The sequence below is a fragment of the Pomacea canaliculata genome, linkage group LG3, assembly GCF_003073045.1.
Source record: "Pomacea canaliculata isolate SZHN2017 linkage group LG3, ASM307304v1, whole genome shotgun sequence".
Lineage (NCBI taxonomy): Eukaryota > Metazoa > Mollusca > Gastropoda > Architaenioglossa > Ampullariidae > Pomacea > Pomacea canaliculata.
Genome location: NC_037592.1, coordinates 30,645,397 through 30,671,798, shown reverse-complemented (window position 1 = coordinate 30,671,798; position 26,402 = coordinate 30,645,397). Strand labels below are relative to the sequence as shown.

General features: G+C 39.6%; 1 protein-coding gene and 2 long non-coding RNA genes across 6 annotated transcripts in view; 2 read left to right on the top strand and 1 right to left on the bottom strand.

Annotated features, from left to right (window-relative positions):
• The window catches only part of LOC112560400, a 30,177-nt gene extending 26,452 nt beyond the window's left edge, over positions 1-3,725 (top strand). For all 3 annotated transcript variants that reach the window (XM_025232241.1, XM_025232243.1, XM_025232240.1), the window contains 3 exons: positions 350-452; positions 672-851; positions 1,177-3,725. In XM_025232241.1, coding sequence (XP_025088026.1) covers positions 350-452; positions 672-851; positions 1,177-1,496 — 603 coding nt within the window. In that variant the 3' untranslated portion in view covers positions 1,497-3,725. The remainder of the gene's footprint in view (positions 1-349; positions 453-671; positions 852-1,176) is intronic.
• Positions 3,726-7,223: 3,498 nt separating this feature from the next.
• On the top strand, positions 7,224-13,274 carry LOC112560788. 2 transcript variants are annotated; one of them, XR_003098585.1, is made up of 3 exons: positions 7,224-7,820; positions 11,270-11,599; positions 12,851-13,274. It is a non-coding gene; the product is annotated as an uncharacterized LOC112560788 (long non-coding RNA). The 2 variants fall into 2 exon arrangements; XR_003098586.1 differs by lacking the exon at positions 7,224-7,820 and adding an exon at positions 9,799-10,764.
• Positions 13,275-21,567: 8,293 nt separating this feature from the next.
• Positions 21,568-23,652, bottom strand: LOC112559833. Its single transcript, XR_003098402.1, has 3 exons — positions 23,464-23,652; positions 22,433-22,607; positions 21,568-22,141 (listed from the first exon to the last, which is right to left on the bottom strand). It is a non-coding gene; the product is annotated as an uncharacterized LOC112559833 (long non-coding RNA).
• Positions 23,653-26,402: the final 2,750 nt, after the last annotated feature.

The window sequence follows — 26,402 nt, the reverse complement described above, 5'->3', positions numbered from 1 at the left end:
TTTTTTTTTATAAGTAAAGCATGAACGAAAATAGGATACCGAACAGAATTGATGAAGAAAGAACTAATCATAAAAAGAAAAAGAAAGTTAAAGTTCTAAACGTGCTAAAAACATTTTAAAAACTGGCTTAAAAATAAACAAGCGAAACAAAATAGCAAAATATATATTAAAAAACAGCCAAATCCTTTGAGTGTATTGAAACGACCTTTCCTTGCTTCTAACATAACTTTCTCATTGGCACAAGATAATATTTTAGCACATAGAGTTTCTTTCACCACCTAACCCACCTTCCCTGTTAGACTTTTGTAAATGTCAGTAGTTCCTCCTTTAAGTCTTCTCTTCTTTCCAGATTTCTCCACAAAAGACACTACAGCTGGTAAATGGCGGTTTTGGTATCAAGAATCCTCTCTCAATGCAGATGGCTCCCTCTCAAGCCGAGACTACTGAGTCAGGTACATATTTTTGACAGTTGTAGCCATTTTTTCGAGTGTTTTAAGTATTTTAAGATTTATGAATGTGCATCAAAGTAAACTAGATTGGTTTGAATGTTATTATTGTTTTGTCTTGGAAACGTGATGTTTTAGTACATTTTTTTCCTACCTGAAGCAGACCCTTACTTAAACAGAAAATGTTAAAATAAAATAATCTTTCAATAACATTTTCCTCCCCAGAACCTCCAGAAGCTGAGGACCACTTCCGGTGTCATGTTTGTGATAAGCGCTTCCGGATCCAGCGTCTGCTTGTGCGTCACATGAAGAGTCACAGCGAGTTTAAACGGTTTCTGTGCATCACGTGCGGCAAGGGCTTCAATGACACCTTTGACCTTAAACGTCACACGCGCACTCACACAGGTAGGCGCACCCGAGCGTGCAGCACTGCTAGATGGAGGGTAAGAAGCAGCAGTGCTGGTGGATGGTAAGCGGGTAGTATGGTTTTCTACGTTCTTTTGATACATCTCTTTTTAGTGGGGTGCTATACGGGTAGATGCTTAGTCCTCTTTGTGCCAAGGTGTTACACAAAGCATCTACTAAAGACCTCCAGTTTTGTCGGTCAAAGGTAGTTTAGTTTTACTATTAAAATACCATGTATGTATGCAAAAACAGATTCATATTAGGATCCACAGACATAGCCATGTTCTTTCTGTAGTGTGATGGTGACATGTGTTCCTCTCGGCAGGTGTCAAGCCGTTCAAGTGTTCCTGCTGCAGCAAGGCGTTCACACAGCGCTGTTCACTGGAGTCCCACAAGCGCAAGGTTCACGGGGAGGAGCTGCCCTACGCCTACAAGGAGCGCCGCACCAAGCTGTACGTGTGTGAGGACTGCGGCAACACCTCCGAGGATCCCGTGGTGCACTACCAGCACATCCAGCACTTCCACCCTCACAGCCCCGTGCTGCTCAAGTTCTACGACAAGCGCCAGTTCAAGTTCGTGGACAAGGTCCTCCCCCGGGCAGTGCCCACCGTCGACGCCAAGAACAGCGAGCAGAGACGAGTGTGATGCCCGCGGGTCCAAGCCAGCATTTTTTTCAGCTGATAAATATGCAAAAATAGAAAGTTCATTCAACAGTGGGACAGGAATACTAGCAGCAGCTTTCCTTCACCGGAAGGGAAAAGACATCCTTCTCGTGCTTCTCGCTGTCAAAACTCGGAAATCCAAAAAAAAACAACATATTTGTCAACAAAGGGACAGGAATATTTCTCTGAAAACACACATACTATTTTTCAACAGAGGCATGGGGATGTATGCAACATTTTCCCTTGAATTTCAATTTCATCGCCAAATTTCAGAATGACAATCTGGTATTCTACCCGACAAAATGAAATCACGTGGCGCCAAGATTCCGTTAAAGGCAAGTTTGTGAACTAACCACCACATAAGACTCATTTCTTGTACACAATGGTGTGCTTGACAGTCCACATTCTTCAAAAGAAGCGTCTGACTTGCCCTAGGTTGACAAACGGCCTGCTTCTGATTGCTATCATCATGTGACCTACTTTCGATCAGGAACAAGTGACCTACTTTTTATCCCTGACGTTTTTTAGTTTTTAGAAACCCGACCATCCTTTCTTTCTCGCTATGGTGGGCGAAAATTAAGGTGTAATCAGTTACCGGCATCTAGCAGGAGAGTTGTGTTGCCTTTTGTACTTGCAAAAATAAATGGACACCCCTCGAGCTCAGACACCGTGATGGCTGATCCGTGACAAAAATTCATTTTGCAGGTTTATTCAAAACATTTAGAAGGGTCAAAACGGTATAAACGCCAATATTATACATTGTTGGCATTCTACTTCGAATGTGGAATGGTGCTACTGAAGAAGATCCAACTTTTAGGAAATCCACATCCACGGGAGTCGACTCTGTCGCCAGATATGTCACAAAACCTAGCTCCTCTGTCTTGACCTTATGTTTCCAAGATTTCCTATAAAACTAAACGAGGTTGAAGCCGATACCACTATCTTTAAAATCATGGATTCATACAGAGCCCCAGAAGAAAAGAAAGTTAAAATTTGAATATAAACGTTGTTGCATTATGATCAGACAATAATACCCGAGAAGAAAATGCACTAGAAGACTCAGAACTTTATAAAAGTGCCAGACGGCCATAAAAGTGTTGAGCTGTAAAATCTCTCGGCTTAACTAAGTCCCACCACGCCCAAACGAATCAATCGTGGAGTGTCCTCCAACGACTGCGTGACTTGACCATAACCTTCGCTTCCTTGCATTTTATGAAGTCAGCTATAGTTTATGTCAGGTTGGTTTCAAAAAAAAAAAAGAGATTATTGTTGTGCGAAATTCCTTCGCGTGGTTTTAATGCGATTTGGAAGCATCCGCAACCCTAGGGCACGCGTATCAGTTGATACAAATAACATCTTTATAATCTGAGCTTCGGGATGCCCCGTAGCTCAACCTGGGCTTCCTCCAGTGGTAACATCACGAAAGGAGAATGGTAGACATCTAGCTTGGTATCGGTGACTATATTGGAATGTCTCTGGCAAAGATGCCTCAGCTTTTGCAAGGTGTCTGCTTGTATGATGAACAGTTCACACATTATGTCCTTTCTTGCGAGTCGTATCGCCCTAAACGTACATCTTAAAATATTAGTTTATTATCTGCTTACCGCTGATATTTAAAAAAATTACATTGTTTGCCATTGTCGAAGTTATGGATAAAAAGAAAAGGACAAAATCGATGATAAAATTTCATCGTATATTTTGAAGAATGTTTATGAACGTTATGAAAATGTTTAAAACTGTTTCATCACGCCACATACAATGGTCCTGAAACTCCGTGAAAGCACCAAAAGATGAATGCAAGGTGTTAAAATGTTTTTTTACAGAGTCAGCATTGAAGAAAACAAAAGTCACTTTGTAACTAAATGAAACAGCAAATATCATCCGATACTAAGAGAGCTTCAGGTTGTAAAATAAAAATGTTTAAAATCTCGCCGAAAAGAAAAGAACTTTTTTTCGTAAAGCTTGTGCTTAGAAAAATAAAACTCCGAGCACTAAATATTGCTTAACTGCTTGTTATTGCTTAACAAGAAGATGCCTGTTTATAGAGGACACCACAAAATGCCGAGAACAACGGCAGGTGAACTCGGAGTTGGGTACACTACCCGGTTGAATACCCGTTGGACGCTGAACTTTTGACCTAGGGAGGCACCGCCTTCACTAAACAAGACTGCGAAGAAAATGATCTTATAAGAAGAAAACAAAGAGTTTTTTTTTAATTTAACGTGGTAGCTCCATATTATTTGTGTTTTAGAATTTTACCAACAGCTGCCTTGATAAAATCAGTCTGATTCTATGAAAGCGATACAAGGGTTTGAAAGGATGGCGAGACTATTTTGATACAAATGTTGTTAAATGTTGGAACACGACTTCACTGCCTGAAGAGAATTTTATACTTTGTGTTTACTATTCAAAATGAACATGAACATCCTCACTGGCAAACTGTCTCTTTCTTTTATGTATTCTTGTATTCGTCTCACTCAGTCTCCGCCTCTCTCTCTCTCTCTCTGTGTGCGTGTGTGTGTGTGTCGGGGAAGAGATTTGATCACTTCGTAAGCTTCTTACATTCCTTATGTACAACTTATATTCTAAAAAAATCCTAGGCCTGTTTGAAGCAAAATACAAGTGCTGCGTGATATTAGTAGTGACTTTGTACCGAAATAAAGAGTATTTCTTTACTTTATACTTTATACTTTTACTCATATTCTCGAGTCATATGCATCCGTAAAAATTGTGTTTCATTTATATATATATATCAAAGTACTACAAGCATAATAAACACACTTAAGTCATATGTAAAAAAACTTTGTCTAACAAGATCAATTACGATATTTGACTTTAAGTTCCCATAATAACAAATAGAAAGTATGTTAAAATGTCATGCATAGAACAAATCACATTATAAAACGATATTGCAAATATGTTGTAATATTTGGAGGCTGGAGGAGTTAGAGTCATTTGTACATACACTTGTATACCTTTATACACATATTTCTATCTTTTACAAACATGGAGGCAATAACAAACCGGCATCAATCTCCAATTAAAAAAAATATTAGATAACTGAAATATAACCATTTATTGAGGGGTGTGTACAATCCTTCTAGTAATGCTCATGATGCTTCCCTGTTTAAAGCCATTACAGATAAGCAAGTAAACTTCACCATTCTACTGTGTAGCGGCCTTTAATGTTGACTGGCCATGTGACCATTTTACTAACACCGAAGACCAGGAGCTTGATCAAAGAAGATGATTATATTTTATACTATAGATGGATAGTAAAAATGTATAGATGGATCATTTATAGAGGTTCGAGTGCAGGATGGTCTTTTGTCCCGTACATAAACATTCCCCTTACCTTCCGAAACTTTTTGCAACGCTTATGTATGATAAGGAGATACAAGGCCTCTGAGCAAATTAGCCATAATTGTTTCCCGGATTAAACAAAATAAGTTAAATGATGCATTCTAGAGTTAGATAAGGATAAAATTTTAGCCAAACTATAAATTAATATTTAAGTCCACCTAAGGGAAATAACCTCCAAGCGGATCGCCATGTCTTTAAAAAAATTCGCCGGTTGGCCTATTGTTACAAATAACAACCCTGTGATGGAATGGAGTCACCTGGACAGAAGTGTCTTGAGTGCATTTGCACCCTGACCTTCTTGTATCGTCTTTCGTTTGACTTTCCCAAGATGTAAACCTAAGTTTGTTGGCCTTGGAGATTTCAGTTGTTTGTCCCCTTGCGCGAGGTTAGACTTACTCTAAAGATTTCTTGTCGGGTTTGTGTCCAGAACACAATTTCCTTCTTAGGAATCCGCTTTCTCTTTCATCTGTCTGTTGAAAGGGTCGCGTGCTATCTTTATCAGTCATCTGATTTTTTTTAAACCGAGAAAGGACTAATCGGATAGTCAGGATGGCAGTTTAACTTCTGACCATCATTTTTTTTAATTTGCAAACTTTCTTTCTTTTTTTTCGTAAGGACCACCAAAGCAGTGAAAGTGATGCCCTGGGTTCCAGTCCCGTCTCTCGTATGATGTATTGTTCTTTGAACATGGCATCATTCCATCAAGAGTTTGGTGATTTCGATTAAAATTCATCGCACGTTACCCCTGTAGTGAAACATTTTCGCTAGGTGAAAAAAAAAACCTCTTTTGTTAATCGACCCCGAAAGAAAGAATAAGTAATTTATATCAAGTGCAACCGCGTTCGATTTAGCTAGATAAGCTGTTAAACACAAGATCGAATCCCTTGCACAGCCAGTCAAAAGCAAGTCCTCACTTCGGTTGTCCATATTACTGACAACACCTGTGGATGACTTTATTCGTGGTTGATTACACAGGTGTATATGATAAACAGAACTTAGCTTACTTATCCAGTAAATGTTTTGCAATGTTTATACTAAGGATTTCCTATTTCCCACCTCTGCTATTTTGTTTTCGGTTTAAATTTCACAGTTTATTGCAATCCAGTCAAGCTGCGGCGGCACTTAAGTGAACTCGCATTTTACAGTCTTTTACTGGGGACAATAAACAACACATAGCAACACGATATTCGTCCTTTGTTAGGTAAGCCCTCTCTTTTTTTTTTTTTTTTTTTAAAGAAGGAATTTCCCATTAACACTAAGGTTTTTTCCCTGCCTCTCAAAATCAAATTTTCATCTTCGTCATCTTTTGATGGAACTGCTCTAGCAGTTTATTCAACTTTATTTTTCTGGTTTATTTATTATTCTGGTTTATTCAAGAGAGCATAGTACTGCTATGAAAATGTAAAAAGACAACTCATGGAACCAATAAAAAAAAGCAGTTATAGTGCACACGAGCTCAAAGCTACCAGTACAAACACATGTTCCAGAGACTGAACCTTAAAAAAAATTATATCAATTTTTTTAGTAAATACTTACTGTTCTGAAAATTTCACCCCTTCGACCTGCACTTTAAGCGATGATATTCAAACAGGTGTCTAATAAAGTAAAAAGCTCATTGACATGATGAACTCGCTACAAGGAGACCTGTGGAGAGTGGAAAGGCAGAGTATGATTTATTAAGCTCTTTGTTCACTTTCACAGTGAGCGAAGCAAATAAATGGACGCCTTTTGAGCGCCAGTGCTATAAAAGTTTATGGGAGAATACCGGTATGAAAGGATGAAAAGCTGTACTTTACGAGAGAAGACAAATTGTAGACAACATACGGGTAATAAAAAAAAAAAAGACAACTCTTTCACTGTCCCTGTCAAGGAGTTATCGCAGCGGGAAGTACCCTGGGATAGAGAGAAGCATTGCCTTACACACATTCACATTCGACTCCTGCAGGCGTTGACAGACCTCCCAACACATCTACAACTAGTCGAAAGTTTGTGTCGGGATAAAAGTTAAGGACACAAGCATGCATGAAGTGTGATGATAGGACAGGACTCCAGCCATAAATAGTTGTAATTGAGTGACATTTATTGTGCAGCTGTTGGCTGGTTAACTGGAAAAAGAAAAGTCTGGATTTTGCTGGTTCACTGACGATAAAAGAACACGCAAATCTCTCACAAACAAACGAACGCACAGGCAATGGAGTGTGTATGTGTGGATATGTGTGTTTATGTGGGTATATGTGTCTACGTGAGTATATTATATGTGAGTGTATATATATATATGTGAATATAGGTGGGTGTGTGAGGTTGTATGTGAGTGTCATATGTCTATGCATGTATGTGTGAGCGTGTGCGTCTGTGTGTTTGTGTGTGTGTGTGGAGACAGACGGTGGACTGTGTGTGTGTGTTGCCATCTGTTAACTATTTGTCCTCTCATATCTACCCACCTATCCGTCTGTATGTATATAAGTGTAAAATAAAGATGGCCTCAAAGGTGTGCGATAGCAGGCAACTCTCAAAGTATCTTTGAATATATTTCAAAGAGTTCACTGTACAGGCATGCGCACACAAACACACTTCTGCACGCATGCTGAAGCACACGTAGCACTCCCATCTACGCACGCACAGATCAGCCTATACACGCCTGTGGGAAGAATGGTATTGTGACCTTTGATCAGTCTAAGACACCGCACAATGGCGTGCTCCGTGCAACACTTGCCACACCCGGGTGTATCACCCAGTGGGTAGCCAGCCCCGGACAAGGAGACGTACAGTTGTCTCCGCGTCCTGCTGCGTGAAGGTGGGTGCAAGTTTTCATCATCTGCATGCCCGGCCTTGGGAAAAATTGGGAACCTTTGAACTGCGGGTGGGATTCTGCGACTCCCGTTACAAGGGTCCGCTGCACACCCCACAGTTGACGGCTGATTTGCAAGGCAAATGCGACTTTCAGGTAGTCTTTAGAACTCGTCTTTTCTTATACATCAAGCTAGTTACTGGGGGGAAACGGTCGTCAAGGTCAACTCCTCCTCGTCATCTTGTCTCTCTCACTGTCAGTCATCCCTTCCTTTTTTTTTTTTTTTATTTCGGTCGCCTTGTCTCTTTATATCTCTCTGTCCTCTCCCTCTCTACCTATGATGGCGTTCTTGCGTATTTTTCTTAAAAGGTCTGTTCTGTCAGCTGTGTTCCGATTTGTGTGTGTTTTTCTTTCTATATATCTTTAACAATCATAATCTAATAAATGTGTTTAGCACTTTAAAAAAATAATTAAATAATCCGTGATAATGCTACTGGTGGCATTGTACTGCCATCTCACGTTGAACATTAACTGCTATGTAATAAAGTCCCGTGTCCTGCTATAAGATCAACATGAACTAAATCCCTCGTCACAAGCTGTGGATGAAAGTGAGGATCATGGGAAGAAACTAGACCTTTCAGAATCGACTATGTCTAGTGTCTAACTATCTGCTGACGGTTGTATCTATTGCATGACTTACTGAAGTGGATCGTCTTTCACCTCGAAACAGTCGAGAAGAAGGCGTTGGTATTTTCTTGTTTTCTTCATAAATAAGTATATCAAGAACATCAACAAATTTCTTAAATAATCCGTTTTTCTCCCTTGATTTACTGCATTTTGCTGCAAAGTCCACCAGAAATGTCCAAACAATGACTAAATCAAGTGGAATTAGCCTGCGGTTTGGAGCTGCAAGAACACGACTACAAAAACCTTTTTTAAAGAGAAATTCTGCATTCAGTTAGTTTTTATTCTTGCGGAAGAGAGCAACTGCTGACAAAGAGCTGTCCACGTTACATTATAATCAACAGAGCAAAAAACAACAACAAGTAAACAACAACAACAAGAAGTAAATAAAACAAAAGAAATAATTTCATATTATAACGCCATGATCCAAAACACGGGATTTCAAATATGAACTACTCTGATTTTTTTTATAAAGACATCAATTATTAGCGACTTTTTTTTAAAAAAGGAAAAATTCATTATTTCCTTCCTAATGCAGATGGCAGCTGCATCTGATGACAGGAGAGTGCCATTGTCCTTGACGGCCACACTCGTTTGTCATGTCACTGGAGGTGTAGTGCATCTCCCCGTCTTCCTACCCTCCTCGTTTCTTTATGCTCTGTTCACGTGTTAATGTGTGAGCCTGCCTCGTCTCCATTCCTGTGAACCTGCTCACCTGTTGCTGCTTATGCAGAGTGAATGAGAGTGAGAATGAGAGAGAAGTAAGGAAGAAGGAGGCAAGTGGATTTTTCTCTTTTCGATTTGTCCTACCACTGCTTTCTTCTATTTTGGTCAATCTCTTTTCCTAACATCCACAAAACCTTTATTTGACAACCCAGCTGCTTTGCCGTGCTATAGTCGTCTTCTGAGCGAGCATGGTGTAAAATAGCAGTCTTCTCCCACTCCATCCTCCCCAAGCTACCCGGTATACCCTCCTTTAACTCGCGATCCGTCTCTCTTTTACTGTTAACTCCAGCTCCGACAATGTTTCTTTACTTTTCTTCCTTTGATTTCACTTTATGCATTTTGTCTCTTTTTTTTCTCCATTCTCCTTTCATCGGTGTTTTTTTTTTCTTTATTCTTTCTTCTTATCCAGCCCTATCTTGCTTTCTACCCAATCCACTATACCTGTCATCTACTTACCAACCAAAACGATAACACTTGTTTAAAAAAAACCTGTTCCAGATGGATAATTTTCTATTTTGTCCCACCATATCAGCTCGACGGTAATCGCATTCATCTTTCAAATATGTCTTATATTTGTCTCGACACAAGAGACCCAGCTCCTGTCTCCCGTGTATCAGGTGGTAAATCTCGATGAATTTCAATCGACGGGATCCTGTTACAGCCAGAAGCCGCATGTGAATAGGACAAGTGCTAACTTTCAAGCCTTCCACTCATTAATGAGCTGGTTGATTACCAAGCATGTACCTGTGAGGGACTGGCCTCCTGCTGCTGGGAAAAAAGACTATGCCGGGAAGATTACAAAAGAATATCATGAAGGTGTCTGAAGAGGAGGATCGCTTGGACAGTTGACTGAATGGGAGAACATAACATAGATTAGCATGATGCCACCAACAGCTAGGATGACTGACACAGGTTTAATTCCTTCCTTGTCATGAAACACCAGTTAGAGAGAAGAAAAGAAAAAGAAGAAAAAGGAAGAGAGAGCGAGAGAAAGATTTCTCTAGACGAAGAAATTACACATGTATTTCTGCATCTTCACCGATAGTCCAATTATCCATGTTCTCATAACTTGTCGTTTCAAGTCGGTATTGCGTGGTGCTTCTGAGATTTGAGAATGTTTATTGAAAACAAATACATGTGATAAGCATTCTTAATTATTGACAATACATAAATACGACCAGGGGCTGCCGACAATAGTCATTTAATGGCTCTCAACAGTTTAAGGTCTATGTGCTGTGCACAGGTCCGAGAAGCGAAGATTGAGTCTAACGAATAAAATATAAAGTGAGGGGAGGGGTTGATACACGAATGAGGATGTTACAGATGAAAGGATTGGAATGTGAAAGGGTAAAAGGGTGGGGAAGAAGAGAGCGATGTCTCCGCCTCCTTCTGTAGAACCACGATATGAAAACTATATATTTTTAAAATGAACCAGTGAAAAGAGGAAAAGTCAGCTAATCGCACAGCGGCATACATCTTTTGCTGATCAACACCCGGGTAGAATTTATGGGGGAGGCGGCGCTAGCTTGTGTTGATTACCCGGGTAGAAGGAAAGGGTGGAAGCCGAAAGGTCTTCTGAAGTCCAATCTCCCTTTCTGTGTTGATGTTTTGAATCGCAGTGTATATCCAGTTTGAGGACGAATTTTAGTGATCAAATTTTACTCTTTCGCTTGGAATACATCGATGATTAGTAATGATTATTGAAATTGAAAATTCATTTATGAACTGAGCATTTAGCAATCCGTACCAAAGAAGACTTAAAAGCTCGAAAGCGATATTTAGTTATTTTACAATAAGAAACACGTGGATTTTCTGTGGCATTTGCAATTAATAAATGATGAAGCTCAGAAGTATACAAAGCGGTGTCTTCTAATGCTCCAAGGAATATTCTCCGCTTCATTTTGTGATAAATATATAATTCTTGAAAGTGATTCAAGCAAACAAGGGAAAGTTACTGAGCTCAAGGTTTCATACTTGATCTCTGCCACTCACACCCTATAATATGGACTTGGTGCTGCATATCACCTAACCAAACAAACATGTATATATATATAACACATACACGTAAGCACAAGCAGAAACAAAAAAGCATCTAAACACAAACATAAACAATCTGACAGCAAACACGAAAATCCAAAAATCCAAACTTAGATAAAAAGTTACAGATTTAGCCAATTCAAATTCTCTTTTTTCAGTGTGAACAGAGGACATCACAACAGTGGAATGTGAGTTAGAAAAACGAGCGCAAAAAATTGTCTGTCAGAGGCAGGCTGTGTTGTTTTGTCGCCGTTGGCGGTCTGGAGACACAGAAGGGATGTTCAGTTCAGATGGCCGGCCTTCCGTTACTGGATCAATCCGTGGCCGGGTCAGTGGTTCCAAGTTCGCTGGTCCTACCTACCATCTGTACCGTGGGTCCAAGTCACTTTTCTGGAGAGGTCGAGGTTCCACTTGAGCTGGAGATTCGTTGCAATACGCAGAGCAGTGTGTAGAGGAATCGTCAGTCACGAATTAAAACTCCACAGAGGGTGAGTACTGTGTGCTCTTAGGTGTGAGAGACATTCATAGGTGACTCTTTCCTCTGGAGCACTCAGTCGGGCACATGTTCCGACGCGAGTAAAACGGAAAAAAAAATTATTGTCAGCCTGGAGACAAAATGTAGAGCTAGATGTTTGTGAAATCTGGCGACTGGTTATGAAAGTAGTTATACTGCTCATTCCCTTGTTTTGATGGTTTATTTTGTTCAATGCTTTGTTGTTGGTGTTTTTGCTGTTCTTTGCTCTTTTGCTTGGTCCACGTTTCACTTGCTCGTTAGTTTGTCTGTACAGAGGTACGTACCTCATATACTTTCGTTTGTTAGTTCGTTCACTTATTATTTGGACAGTGGATGGCTGGATGGTTGGACAAAGAATTTTTACAAGCATGAATTGTACATGCGTGAATGTGTCGTAGCTGATTCATGTAAGATTCAGTTTGTTTTTTCCAAAAAAGCAAACCAAAATTTAAAATTAAAGAATGCCTTGGGATTCGGGAGTGATTAAAAATGTATTCACAAACATACACACATTTTCTAGAAAAAGTTATTTAACTAGTTCCTTGTAACTTAATTTGTTCATGAAGAAGTACTTGCTAATTTAGGCACAAACAATATGTTTGCGCATTTCTAATTGCATGTGGGAAGAAGCATTTCCATATCAATTAAAAAAATAATAGATTTCCTAACCTCTTTAAACATATAACATTTTCCGCAATTTTATCACAGACTAATGTTATTTCACAATTATTTCATATTTTTTTTATCCAAGGCATGCTTGTTTTTCCTTAACTTTATTAATATTTTAAGTAGAATAAAATGACGGTTACAACATCAACCGTAGTAAGTACAAAAGTTATTGTTCTTTTCTTTTGTTGCTATAATCGATTATCTTTACTCAAGTAAAAAATTACACGTACACAATCATGGACTAATCTCCCTAAGTGTTTAATGTACATTAATAAATATCAAATTGATAATGCAATAACATTGATTTTAACATATTTGCTTATACCATTCAAAGTTTATTGCATGCTTCTTTGTGTATATTTACCTGTCAATATGTAACTTTTGGATATGTAGTAATGTTCTGACTTTAAAACAGCTGACCATGTGGCAACATATAACTTGTTTATTTGGTTGCTCTCAAATATTCAATTAGAAATTTTGTTTTGCGAAGCTTTCATCTTTTGGAAGACCCTGACGGGCCACACAGTCTTACGGACATTTCACTTCTGTATTGCAGATGAAGTCTAGAAGAAAGAAAGCCATGTTGTCCAAAGCTTACAGAAAGTTTTTCTAGACAATGAATATGCGACACATTTTTTTTTTTACTCCCCTTGTAACGAAAGTTCGACGGTCAAGGCTGACAGGAGAACCAACACCTGTCTCCAAACCAGGTGAAGCCAAGTGGATCAGATGGTCGTGATGGACGAAACTCTGCTTGGAATCTGGGTGGTGTCTGACACATGAGCTCCTAACTCACAGTCGTTACCCTTCGTTTACCAGCAAACCTGGGCCTCAGGGTGAAAGTATTCACCTCTCACCACAACAAAGACTTTATACAATATATTACCTTTGGCAACACTTTATGGCAAGAGGACAGAGCTGTAATATTGTTTAGGAACCATTCGATCTACTTCGAATATTAAAACAAAAACACATCATGTCCCTCTACATTTTTTCAATATTGAGGTAGTCGAGTGTTCTCTCAAAAATAGAAGAGGATGGAAAAAAATGCATGAATTAGAAGTGTGCCAGATTCTTTTAAAAGTAATTCTTCTTTTGTATTGCACTAATAAATGAGTCTATTGTGTAAATCAACATTATTTTTACATTTCAGGAAAAAAATCTGTGTATAAAAGAAATGAAAATTTTAAAGACTTTCATGACTGTCGAACACCAAATGTAATAAATAAATAAGCTACCCAATATTAAAATCAGAGAAATTGGAGAAAAATCATAACCGGCGAGAACCTGGTATAGCAGTTAAACTAATTCACTGACTAATAAATATTTTTATGTTTGTTTTTTTTTTTAAATTTTGATAGATTATTCGTGCAATCCATTCTCAAATGATAATGAATCTTTGCTGATAAGTCGATCAAATTGTCTTTGAGCTTAGCTACCGATGTATACATGTGTGTACGTCAATACTCCTCTTTACTGGTAACTCAAAATTCACCTTTAGTTGTGTAAGTATGTTTTACATTTTTTATGCATCGATATTCATATATGAATAGACATCAGTATGCATCCACTGTTATGTGTCAATGTTCTTTTTCATGCAGTACTTCATTTTGACTTTTTGCCGTCCTCCTTGTCACCTTTGCACCGTCACGCTTGCACAATGTCCTCGACCCTAGAGTTTCATTTCTGCTAAATGAAGGGACAGAATGAAAACAGAGAAAAGAAGTTAGAAATGTTACATATAGCTGTGCTGCTTGAGTACAAAGAAACCACGACGATACTCCCTCCTCTTCCTCTTCTCTCCTCTTCCCCCGTCTTAAACTCGACACCAGTGATAGCATTTCGGAATCTTCAAAAGCGGGCTTTCTCATCTTTTGACATCTTTCAGAATTGTGTTTTAGTCCAGTCCAAGAATTTCGAGGTATCGGGTTCACCAACACCACCCCAGAGCACGCAACGGGGGCAAAGAAGAGCGTGCAAAAGTGAGTCAAGCCACTGAACACTCACACGCTCACTTCGTCACGCGCGACCCTGGAGCGACACCAAGCGGTGGTAGTTGAACGTGAAGACAAGCACCTGTTGGAAACAACAATGGAGAAGAAGAGATGGAGGATAAAGTTTGGGAGTGATCGTGGGGGAGCTGCATCGGTCGATTAGTCTGTGGTCGTCTAAGTGATATAATTTGAAAGTTCTTTCCTCGTACTCACCGTGTGACATCGCAAACTACATCCTCAGGTCTTAAAAAATCTTTTACACAAAGAAATTATAATATTTTACATTTAAAGCACACGTAGAGATAAAACAGGTACCTTGTAGATAGAAAATCGTAAAAACGATTAAGAGTTTCATTGCTTTGTTTCTTTTTTTTCACTCTCTCGGAGTAATACTAATGTAAGACATCCAATTTCCATTGTCACTTAGAAATTTGTGTTGCTACACAAGACAAAAGAAGTATTCGACTTTCATTTCTGAGAATTTGCAATTTGTTTTTTTTACTGTGGTGTGCCATTTAGTACTTTCTTGGTAGACACTACAATCTTAGCTCTTTTTTCTTTAAATATGTTGAATGCGTTTCGTCAACAATCCTTCAGTCCCTTTCCATCTTTCTTTTTTCTCTCTCTTAAGTTAAATTCTAATCTGCAACAAAAATCTCTCATCAGATTTAAAGATCTGCATTTCAATAAATTATATCGCTCCATAAATGCCTAATATACAAATATGAAACCCCTGACCCTTTCATCGGTAACGGCATTGCCGTTATCATTTCAACTGTGGGTTCTGACGACAGACAATAGCTCATGGCGACGGACAATAGATAATGGATACAATGATGACATACAGGGGTTTATGACAGAAGACAATAAAGGAGTCAGACAATGGTAATTAAGGTAACCGACAATTATACATTGGCTTAAGGAAGCAAGGAGCAGCTGACAATGCAATTTCATGACATCACATTCTTTGTGTCAGTGGCAATGGGTCAGATGATGTCAGATGATGTCAGGACAGTTTATTAATTTTTTTATGCTGAGCACGAGGCTAAGAGCACTATTCTGCTCAAAGACGGTCGTTTTGTCATCGTCATAACCAGCATTACTTCACATCCCCTGTGACAATGTAAGATTATTATATGTCACAGGCCTGTCACCTGCAGATGACTGACACTAAAAGGGTTGTATTGTAGACCAGCGTTTCCGCCTGACATAAATGTTGAAATAATGTCTCCATATAATAATTCCAAATAATGTTTCTCTTTGCGTTAATGTCGAACTATTTCCATCGTCTGCTTTCTCTTTGCACATTTTCAATCAGTTTAGGTTGTCAGCAAAATGTAGTTCTCTTCTACTGTTAAAAGGAAACAATCCCTGCGTCTCTCATTCAAAATTTAAAAAAAAAGAAGAAAACCAACCAACCAACACAGAGAAATACAAACAATGAAAGAGAGGAAAGATAAATAAAAGAAGGAAAAGAGTAAAGAACAAAGAAGTAATGGGGTGGGGTGAGAGAAGGATATTGTAACAGACAGTATTCACTCCCTCCTTCAGGTGCCGGGTAAGGGGCTGTAGGGAAACAATTAAACCCTTGACCCTTTTTTTTACAACCTGAAATAGTTTTGAAGTGACGCGATGTCGTGTCCAGGTTACTCTTGTTTTGATACTGTTGAAAGTTTGATATGTCACACTATCTTCTCTCGGCCTCACCATCTGGGCCTTGGGTAACGCCGATAGCGTGACAAGGGGCGATGTAGTGGGTTCAGGGTTGATTCCACCCGAAGACAGCGGCTTTTGCGCACCTGATGACTGGGTCTGATACAGGCTACAGCATCAAGTGTAGCTGCCAGTGTGGTCTCTGTATGTATCACTTTCATGGGGGGAACAGATCAGGTGGCTCATACAGTCAGGTAAACAATGTAGAAAGTATGCAAATCTCTCTCTCTATCCTGGCTTATCTGGCAGGAGTAATCTTTTTAGTAAATTAATGTAATTGTTTAGTTTGGTACAACAAATGCATGTGGACATTGATAATATATTTTTGCGTATTTCTAGAGATTTTGGTCAGTAATAAACTGATGTTATTTGTTTATTACTTACATTATTTTAGTATTAATTCGTGACGCCGATTGTTGTGCATGATGTAGAAGAATCTGTCCTTCCACTGAAGAAGAACAAGGATGAGTCCGACGAATCAATGTGTGAGTTCCTCAAAGAATTCTTTATCCTCCATTGCTCCTTTTCTGTTACTTTGTTTTAGCTATCAAAAATGTCATTTTTCCTGATACATCGACAGACACTACTCAATCGTTACACAAAAAGTGATTAAAAAAACAACAAAACTATGTGTAGCATTCGTCGATTTCGAGAAAACGATTCTGTAAGTAGGGAAAAACTTAAGAATGTATTGCAGAAAAATAGTACCACCGCAAAATGCTTAGAGCTGTCAAGCCCAAGTTTGAAGCTGTTGGGGACGAAGCAAGGTATGATCACGTGACAACTTTTCACTCTGTCGAATGTCCCAGCCAAGCCAAACGGGGTCGGGGGTAGGGGTCGCGCAGCCTCGCGGGGGTCACCGCCATCAGGGATGGTCACGGGAACACAACACACTCGCTGTCAGTCAATCGTCTTTGTTTCTGTTAACAAGAGCTTCTGCCTCTTCGACTTTCTAAACGATAGATAATACTATAATTATTAGTGCAGGAGTAACGCTAAATAAAAGATTGAAACAAGCCCTGTAAGCCCCAGATATCTTGTTTTTTTCTGTCGCTTCGCTTGATTTCTTTTGTATTATTTATTTCACTCCGGGTTTCTTTGCATGGCTGGTAGAAGTAATTGCTTGGGTCTTAGAGCTGGTCATGAGATCTGAAAGGATTACTGTAATGCATGTGTCTTCTGTGTTTGAAATGCTTGGAAAGAGATGAGATAAGATATATAGTGTTGCTTGAAGGCCTTTATCACAAGAAACCAGAGTTCGGAAAGGAAAATAGTATGGTCCACTGAACTGTACGTAGTCATTTGAAAAATATTGCTCACTACTAGGCCTTTAAGAGAACAGACAAGCAAAAAAAAAGAAAAAAAATACATACATATATACGAACAAACGCAAATGGAATATATATATATAGAGAGACATGCATTATTGCTTTCTGATCCACACCCGAGGTATGCAGCACGGTGACGGAGTCAAGATCAATTGTTTCTTATCCAGGTAAGCATCAGGTGTGTATCAGCTCTCTGCGGCGTGCGGTCTGTTGTCACCTGATACCAGATCCTTGTTAAAGACATTTTGGCGCCGTCAGTATGAGAAAATCTTTCCTTTGAATCAATTTTCTTTCTGGGTGGATATTTTGACATTTATAGGTAGTAAGCCTATCCGCTTGCTCATTGTGAGCTGATCTTATCACCGTTGTTTGTGTCTACGTCTCTCTGTCTGTCACAGTGTGTGTGTGTGAGAGAGAGAAAGAGACAGACAGAGAGAGAGAGTGTGTGAGTATATGAGAAACAATGACAATTAACCAGAGGTAAAGTAAGTAAATGTAATACTTCCATTTAGGGAGAGAGAGAGAGTGTGTGCTTCAGAGATAGAGAGAGAAAGCTTGTTTCTGTACATGTGAGTGAGAGAGTGTGTTTTTGTGTGTGTGTGTGTGTGAGAGAGAGAAAGAGAGTGATATAGAGAAGACAGAGTGTATGAATGTGCATGTTTGTGAGATAGAGATAGAGAGTGCGTGAGAGAGAGAAAAGAAAGTGTGTGTATGTATGTGTCTGAGATAGAGCAAGAGTGTTCGTTGTGTCCGTGTGTGTGTGTGTGTGTGTGTGTGTGTGTCATAGTGTGTGTTTGAAAGAGAAAAAGTGTGTGAAACGGAGAAAGAGACAGCATGTGTGTGAGAGAGAGGGAGAAAGAGTGTGTGTATGTGTGTGTTTTGCCTATAACGAATCTATTCCTTTGACTCTGTATTCCATGGCTTATGTTTCTTAATGTTCTTTAGAAATGCTTTATTCTCTCTGTCAAATGATTTTTTTTATTCTGTACCAACACACACTCACGCACGCACACACACGCACACAAAAAACACATGCACAAACGAGTGAGGGAGTGAGAGAGAGAGGGAGTGAGTGATATAGAGAGTGAAAGAGAGAGGGAGGAAAAGAGGGAGGAAACATTGCGTTCCGCCACGCAGTAAATCTTTCCTTCTGTAGTTAGCGACATCACCAAATTCTTGTACCAGATGATATCGTTTTTGTATCAGAAGAGCATGTCGGTTGGCGGCGTTAATTCCTTTTAGTATAAAGAAGCCAAGTGGGCGGACACTCAGCATTACCTTATCCGCGAGGCCAAGTATCATTTATCCACACTTTTGCGATAAGACGATTAGTAACATAACGTTTTACAATTCAGGTTTATTTTTGCGCGAAGTACTTGTTACCTCCACTATTATTCTCCTAAGAAACCAAGTGTAAGGTGGCAGCAGAAAAAATACACGCTTCCACGATCAGTTGTCTCTCTTGACCCGAGTTGCGTCCCCTAGTCTCCCAAAGAATGGCCTGAGTATCGTAATGTCGCCGTATCCTATACAGACACAAAACACATAACAAGTCCGCCTAAACATCAGTCTACCGCTGTGAGAAAAAATTAAATATCATGGCCATTATTCATTCTGCCTGCTTTTTATCCCATGATGCTTGTTGTCGGGGTAGCGGTTGAAACCTAATCATGTTGGACGATACCGTGCGGCGTAACTTGGTCGTCGGTGGACCTCAATGAGAGGCATTGTGTGCTTGTGTGGGAGCATCGTTAATAGCACATAACACTGCAGGATTCTGGCATACTCACAAAGCCTTGACAGCTGTTACAAATGAAGTAAGTGATGGGTGCATCTTAGAAAGTACAGGTTATAACAGGTGAAACTCGACTGGAATTATGGGGCTTGGAGGGGATCGGAATACGAAACACACTTATCAACAAGCGAACATGCATGTAGATACACGCAAAGATGATCGTTTGAAAAGACATGCATTTCAAACTTCTTTCTTTACGCTCATAGTAAGCAAACGCACACATTTACACGCATGCGCAGTCAGTGTATAGTACGCAAGATCCGAGACAGGACATGAATCGCTTCTTTCGTATATGTTGCACCCGTTACATCCATTATCAATCAATCTATATGTAGTTATTTTGTTTACAAACTAGTGTATTCACGTGTAACTTTACTAAATTGTTTCTGAAACGATTTCTGTTGCGTTTATTCAAACTAACAAACATTCCGACAATGAAACGGTTCAAGCGATGAACGATGTCTTCTAGTCGTTAGAAACAAATGTGCAAATAAAAATGCCTCGTCGTGTTTACAAACTTTCGATGCCAATCATGAGCACATTTGTGCGCATGTGCGCGACCGATAAACGCCCTCTAAAGTCGAGAGATATTTTCTTTCAAACAATGCAGGAAGAAAGCTGAAAAAAAAACAAGACGAGCTCCTAAATCTCCGTCTCCACCTCTTCTCTCCTAAAATCTGAGGAAGATACATGATTGTGTACTTTACAAGAACCAATCCTGAAAAGGTTCTCTCTGTCTTTCTCTCTTTCTCTCCCCCTGCTCCCCTCAAGTGCACTTAGTTGCCGAGTGTGACGGGAGGAAAGATAAAGGAGGTCAGTGAAAAACAGAGACAGGACTCAAGAAAAAATATCTATGGCTTGCCCTCTTTCTTTTCTGGCTTTCGTTTCCTTGTTGACTGTATTTTAACAAGCACGAGTAATGTATTTTGATAAGCAGGACTAATGTGCTTTGTTAGAAAGGATGGCGCGTGTCTTATCTTTCGAGGAGAAAGCTTAGCTTCTTTCAAAAGTGATCGCCTGACAGCGTTAGGGTTTACGCGATCCCGAGTTCGAATTCGACACCTGGTAATTTGTGCTGCGTCTTTTGTTCAGGCTGTAATTAAACTTTTTTTTACTGACACATGAATGCAAGATAGTTTTGTTTCACCCCACCTTCACCAGGACGCGTTTCTAGACACGTTGAACATGTAACATGTAACCCATTTAAGTGGAAACCGTTGTTCTGTGGGTTTTTTTTATAAGCGAGGCGTTTGTTGGTTAATTGATTATTGTGATGGTTTGAGAGCTGAAGACACTGCCGTTACTAGAAGAATGGCCTATGTATGTGTGTTTGGGGAGAGGAGAGAAGAAAGCGAAGATGGGGGAAAAAAGCAGAAGTACAGAGAGTCTAGTCCTTGTCGTAAAGAAAGATATCTTCTTGTACCTTTACCTGATGACATACTTGTATATATCTTTCATTTCTTTTGTGTGATTTGATGATATGCAAAGGTTGACGGAATGCACTGAACAAAAATAATAAAATATAAAGCTTTTAGAGTTATCTATAATCTACACCCACATCCATCTCTACAGCTCAGCTGCAATACTTAAGGACGGCTGTAATACTTTGCCTACCTGAAGACCTAGAGCCAGAGAAATTTCCTCCTTGCATGTGTTCAGAAGTGCATCTTCTTTGTAGAATCACTCTAATGCTGCATGCTGACTAGAGAGTTGTAGATTTTCCCTACTTACTGTAAGGTACAGTTTTCTAAAGTCCTGGTGAATGCCTTATTTAATTTCTTGAAATACACGCCTACAAGCATCACCATGTACAGAAAGTAACCAAAGGAGTCACGTCCAGTAGGCTCCAAAAAAGGGGATAACGAAAGATGTGTGCTCACGAGGGCTCTAAGCTTTGGTACAGAGCGGAGGATAGCAGGCTAGACTCTAGAACATGGCGTGCATCTTCGTACATAGGGATCATCAGTTGTCCATTCGCATGTGTGCTTGGCTTCACAATGTCACCAAATCCAGGCATATGCGCTTACTTCCACGCACGAAGACAACAAAGTGGAGGAGCTTTACAATCCAGATTACAAAGATAGTGCAGAAAAAGGACATCCTCGTTGCACTCGGTGGCTGGAACGTCAAGGTCGGCCTACCACCAATGGGCAACAACGGTAAAAAGAGGAAACAACCCTGGGTCACGAAAGAAACCATAGATCTCCGTGACCTAAAGAAGGGCCTTTAAGAGAGAAAGGAAATGTAAAACCGAAGCAAGTTAACTTTGCCACCAGGAAAGTGACAAAGATAGCTAGAGAGAACTAGATCGAGAGCTGTAGAGGAGGGAATATCATGTGGTGATAAGAAAAAAGGCCTACCTACTCAAGATCCTCACCAAGTAAGGTCAACAAATGACCTCAGTCACCGATGACAATGGCCAGTCAAATACAAAAACTTCTGACATCATTTAATGCATTTTTATTTCATTCAATACAAATTTTAAAATCAAAGTTAATTTTTTACTAATCTACTTTACTGATTGTTGAATAACCAGAATGTCAATGCGAATAATTTTCTTGAGTGTAAGGTAATCACATTAAAATACAATTACCAACAAAAAGAAACGAATTTGCAGGACAAAGACTCTTTAATAAAAGATGGATTGCTCCTCTCTCACCCTCCCCACAAAAATTATAAAAAAACAAAACAAACAAAAAAAAAACAACTGAAACTGTGAAAATATAATCTGGACAGATGCTTGACTATAACTCATCCATATCGATATCTCTGCAGAACAATAAAAGCGTCTGCCTCCAGTTAGTTGGTTCGCCGCAAACAGAGTTGTTGATCATGAGACGATTTTCTCGACGAACGAACCGTTGGTTTACACAGTTACAGGGCGCATGCGCAGATAAGGCCTTCCTCGGACTTGAACTGATACTGTGTGGTGAAGGGCGGACAGCAGTAGTCCGAACCAGGGATTCGTGGACTGTCCTTCAGGCAGCACATAGGATCCGTGTCACACGGTGCAATTCCTGAACGAAATCAGTCTCACAAGTTTATGACAAAGCTCAAGAAAAATGTCTTGAAACAAACAGAATTTCTACCATTTCTAACATGGCCATTTGTTATGTGATCTACATTAATGATTCAGATTAAAGTACCAACGATAGTTAAAGCCTTTTATTTATTTCTCTCTCTCTCTCTCTCTCACACACAAGAGAGCGAGAGAGGCAGTTTGAATGCAACAAAAGCTTTAGCTCCAATTAGTGGTTGACTGTGTCAAATTACCTTCTCATTACTGTAGTCCTAATGGCATCACTTACCGGAGCGGTCTGTAGTGAGACACTGAGCTCTGCGGAAGCCACTGCTGGTGGACTTGCTGATGCTGTTGTAGTATTCCAACAGTCGGCCTTGTGACGTCCTCGCCGGAGTCACAGCAAGAACCAGTCCCAAGGACTAGGAGAGTCTTCATCATGCTAGGTCGCCAGTGTAGAGAGACTGCGGAAGTAAACGTTTACAAAGAAAAAAAAGGTTTACATAAATCGGAAATAACGAATTACAGAGGAAACTCAGTTGTGTGTATATATATATATATGTTAATATTAATTAGATTAAAAAAAACACACACAAAAGGGGAAGTCACATGGTTACACCAAGAGGGACGACAGGTATATAGAGAGAAAATATTCAGGGTTACCTACAGAGGAACTACATGCTCATAGAAAATATAGGGTCATGTGTTTATTTGTAATGTCATTTCATTATTTATTGTGTAATTTCTTTGTTATCGTTGGTCAACGCTAAGAGTGTGACCAGCTTGGGTTGTAATGCTGTGCGATCTAAGCAAATAATAATAATAATAATAATAATAATAATAATAATAATAATATTATTCATATTCATGTTTCTTGGTATGATTCTTTGTTGATCACAAGCAAAAATGTGCACGCCAGCCCTCTGACAAACATGTACATACAATCTTTGACCAGATTCATGTTGTTCAATGTGGGATTTGTTTACCTGACGGATATATAATACATTAGCCGAACGTAGTCACGTGCTAAACCATATGTTCCAGTTTACAAGTCTCCTGGAAAATTACATGTCCTCGGAATCCCTGAGTGAAACATACATGAAGCGCGCGCGTGTATAGGTATGCATGCAGGCATTCCAGGGGAATTCATCTCGGGTTTAAATTTTAAAAAAATTCGTTCTCATAAATCGTGTACATCAACGCACAGACCCTGTGTACATGGGCTGTTGAAAGCTCCCTCAACCGCAAAACGTAAGTGTCGTACAGGTAGATATGACAGAAATTATAATCTTGTAAAATGAAAAATCAAACACAGCTTACCTGTGATAATAGTGTTATTAAGAGATTAAAATCTCCTGACATCCAACTGCGAGGCGAGCGAGACAAAAATAAGCTTACTAAAACGCAACAGGAACGACCTTGACGGATGGCAAATTTAAAAAAGAAAGAAAGAAAGACATTGTCAAGTTTGTACATCATCCTCTGAAGAGGAAGAAGTCATTTTCTCTCTGTCAACTGGGCGCCTTGGCACCTGCCAGCGTACGTAAATCTCTCTCCTTCTCCCTCCCTCTCTCTCTTTCACCTGGATAGCTGTCCGAGTTACAGTTAATATTATTATTATATAAAATTTTCGTTGCTGCTTAATAGGGAGAGATTTTCTAAACAAAGAAATTAGCAGTTTATTTATTACTAATTTTTACCATACCCTTATTACAATTACTGACACCATATTATATAGGGAGGACACCCTAGCTATTCAAACCGGTTAAACCTGCATTTCCTCTTTTTTTTGTGAGGAAGAGGATTTAGGAAACTAAGTGCAAGTCGAAAAGTAAGTTGGTCTTGGTGTATTTTCCGGATTCCCAGGGACTGACGTCACGTGAATGGCGCTCGAGGAAAGTGAAATGAGGTGAGAGGTAGCAAACGTGGACACAAATCATCAGTTAGACGACAACCGTCACACAGCGCCATCTGGAGCAGCCAGAGAAGTGTGGTCGTCAGAGGAGATAAATGTGAAATACATACTCGGTAGATCTCAGTGACAGGGGTGTCCTAAACTCACGATATCTCTTGCTCGTAGCTTCACAAACCACGTTTCATAATCTCACCTCCGCTTTTGAAGAAGACCTAAAGACATTCGTAGACGACAAGGCGACAGCGTGAAGGACCATCACGATTATTAAAAGTTGTCTAAGGAAACCATTTGTAAGGAGGAGTGAGGTCTTCCAATTAAAATGAGGACAACAGAGGCTATTCCAGGGGTGGGCAAAGGACGGCCCACGGACGTATTTGGACCGGCCCGTCTGCTAAAATGTGAAGTGCACTTGCTTTCATATTTTTATTCAGACTAGATTAATTTGATTAAAATTTAATTTATCAAGTACAACAGCTTAGCAAGCATCAGTCAGTAACATTCCAACACAGACAAAATACAAAATAACAAACAACACAGCTGACATGTATGATGGAGTCGTTAGAGAGCATCAGGGGTGGGTGCCTTCAAAGTAAACGCTGGTTTTAAAGTTTAATTATGAGCTTCACTTTACAGAATAAATTCGGTGAGTTTTTGTTTGCTTGTTTGTTTCGTTGTTTTTGAAGCAGCTACACACGCCATAAGATTTTGTGAACTAACACCTTTAAATCCTTTAGAATGGTTTAATAAAACCCATCAAAGGAAAGATAAATGTTGAACGTCTCCGAAGAATTTTCAAGGATAATTAATTTATATCAATGGCACTGTATTGTGTGTACACCTCTTCGTGACACCATACTTCATTACATTTCCTTCTCGTGACATCCAAACAGCAGTATATAACGAGTCGGATTTCTGCAACAAGAAATAAAACTATAAAGCTTCATATGTTAAGTCCAGGAAACGCCAGAAAGATTTGTAAGCACTGTTCTTCCGATGGTGATTGCACCACTGCACTGTTTTTGTTTGGACCATGTCTCGCACCTAGAGCAGTGGTCCTCAGGAAGGTCCTCATGGCTGAGGACAAGCTTTATCTGAGAAGTGGAGGAAGTCTGTCTTCAGTGACCGACTTTTTGACAGACGTGAAGAGAGTCGTCTACCTTCAAGTGTCCAGTATTTTTTTTCTTCTCGTCTAATCTTTCTGTGGGACCTTAGATTTTCGTTATTGTTCCTCCCGAGCATAACAACAGAACCGCTAGCTTTCCGAAAAATCCCGGGACTGACATTCCTTTCTTACGCAGCGACGTCCTTCTTTATATTCTATACCTTCTCTCTGGCAGTGCAAACATCTTTATCAATCAAAAAAAACAAAAACAAAAATAAAAACAAAACCAAAAAATAAACTTCTTTCTCATTCTTTCAGCTGCCAAGAGGGTCATCAGTCATGCTGACATGTCATGGTGACTCCCTGATTAACTTCTAAAATGCACGAGCCGACAGGTGAATGTTGAAGATGGAAGTCCCGTGGACAAGTTGCTTCATGCAGAACGTGACCTGCATTTCAAACACACTTGTGCCGAAATGAAGTCACATGCACTCAGGGCGGAAACGAGCAGAGTTGGCACGTGCTGACCTCATGTGCATTTATTTTATAGTGTGACTGACGGCTGCAAATACACAGGGACGCCGACAGTTGAAAATGAGGCGGAAAATGAAGAATACTGGCAATGTTTTGCTCTCAAGAGTTCTTGCTGGCGTGACGCTTTGGGAAACGAACACCTCGACAAGCAAAAAAGAAGAAAAAACCAAACCAAACAAAAACAAAACAAAAAAACCCACAAAAACAAACAAACAAACAAAAAAAAAAAAAAAAAAGAAGAAGAAAAACGAACACAGAGCTAGCGCTTACGAGTGACTGTTAGGTCATCGTCGTGTCGTGGCTAACGCCTAACCCCTACACCTGTAAACATTCTCTGTGGTTGAGAAGCCAAGACAGACTTCTCAGTTTCTCAGCGCTCTTCTTTCTTACTGGACTGAAAGTACATTCCTTTGTCGCATCCAGCTTCTTAACCCTGATCTATTGTGTTTTTAGAAAAACTTTGTCATGTGAGCATGGGCTGACAGGAGGGTTCCATGCACGGCCCACATCTTATGACCAACGGGAGCTTTATACACCTGAATCTGAGTTCCAAAATGGAGGTTGTATGCATTAGAACCTGTTTCTTCTCCGAAACTTGGAAAGTGACCTCCTTCATCAATTGAAGGCGTGTTCTAGAGGCAAAGTTTGAAACTGTAGGTTTGTACAATAGCATATGTATTACTTTGCTCGTTACTTTTTTGGTGAAAA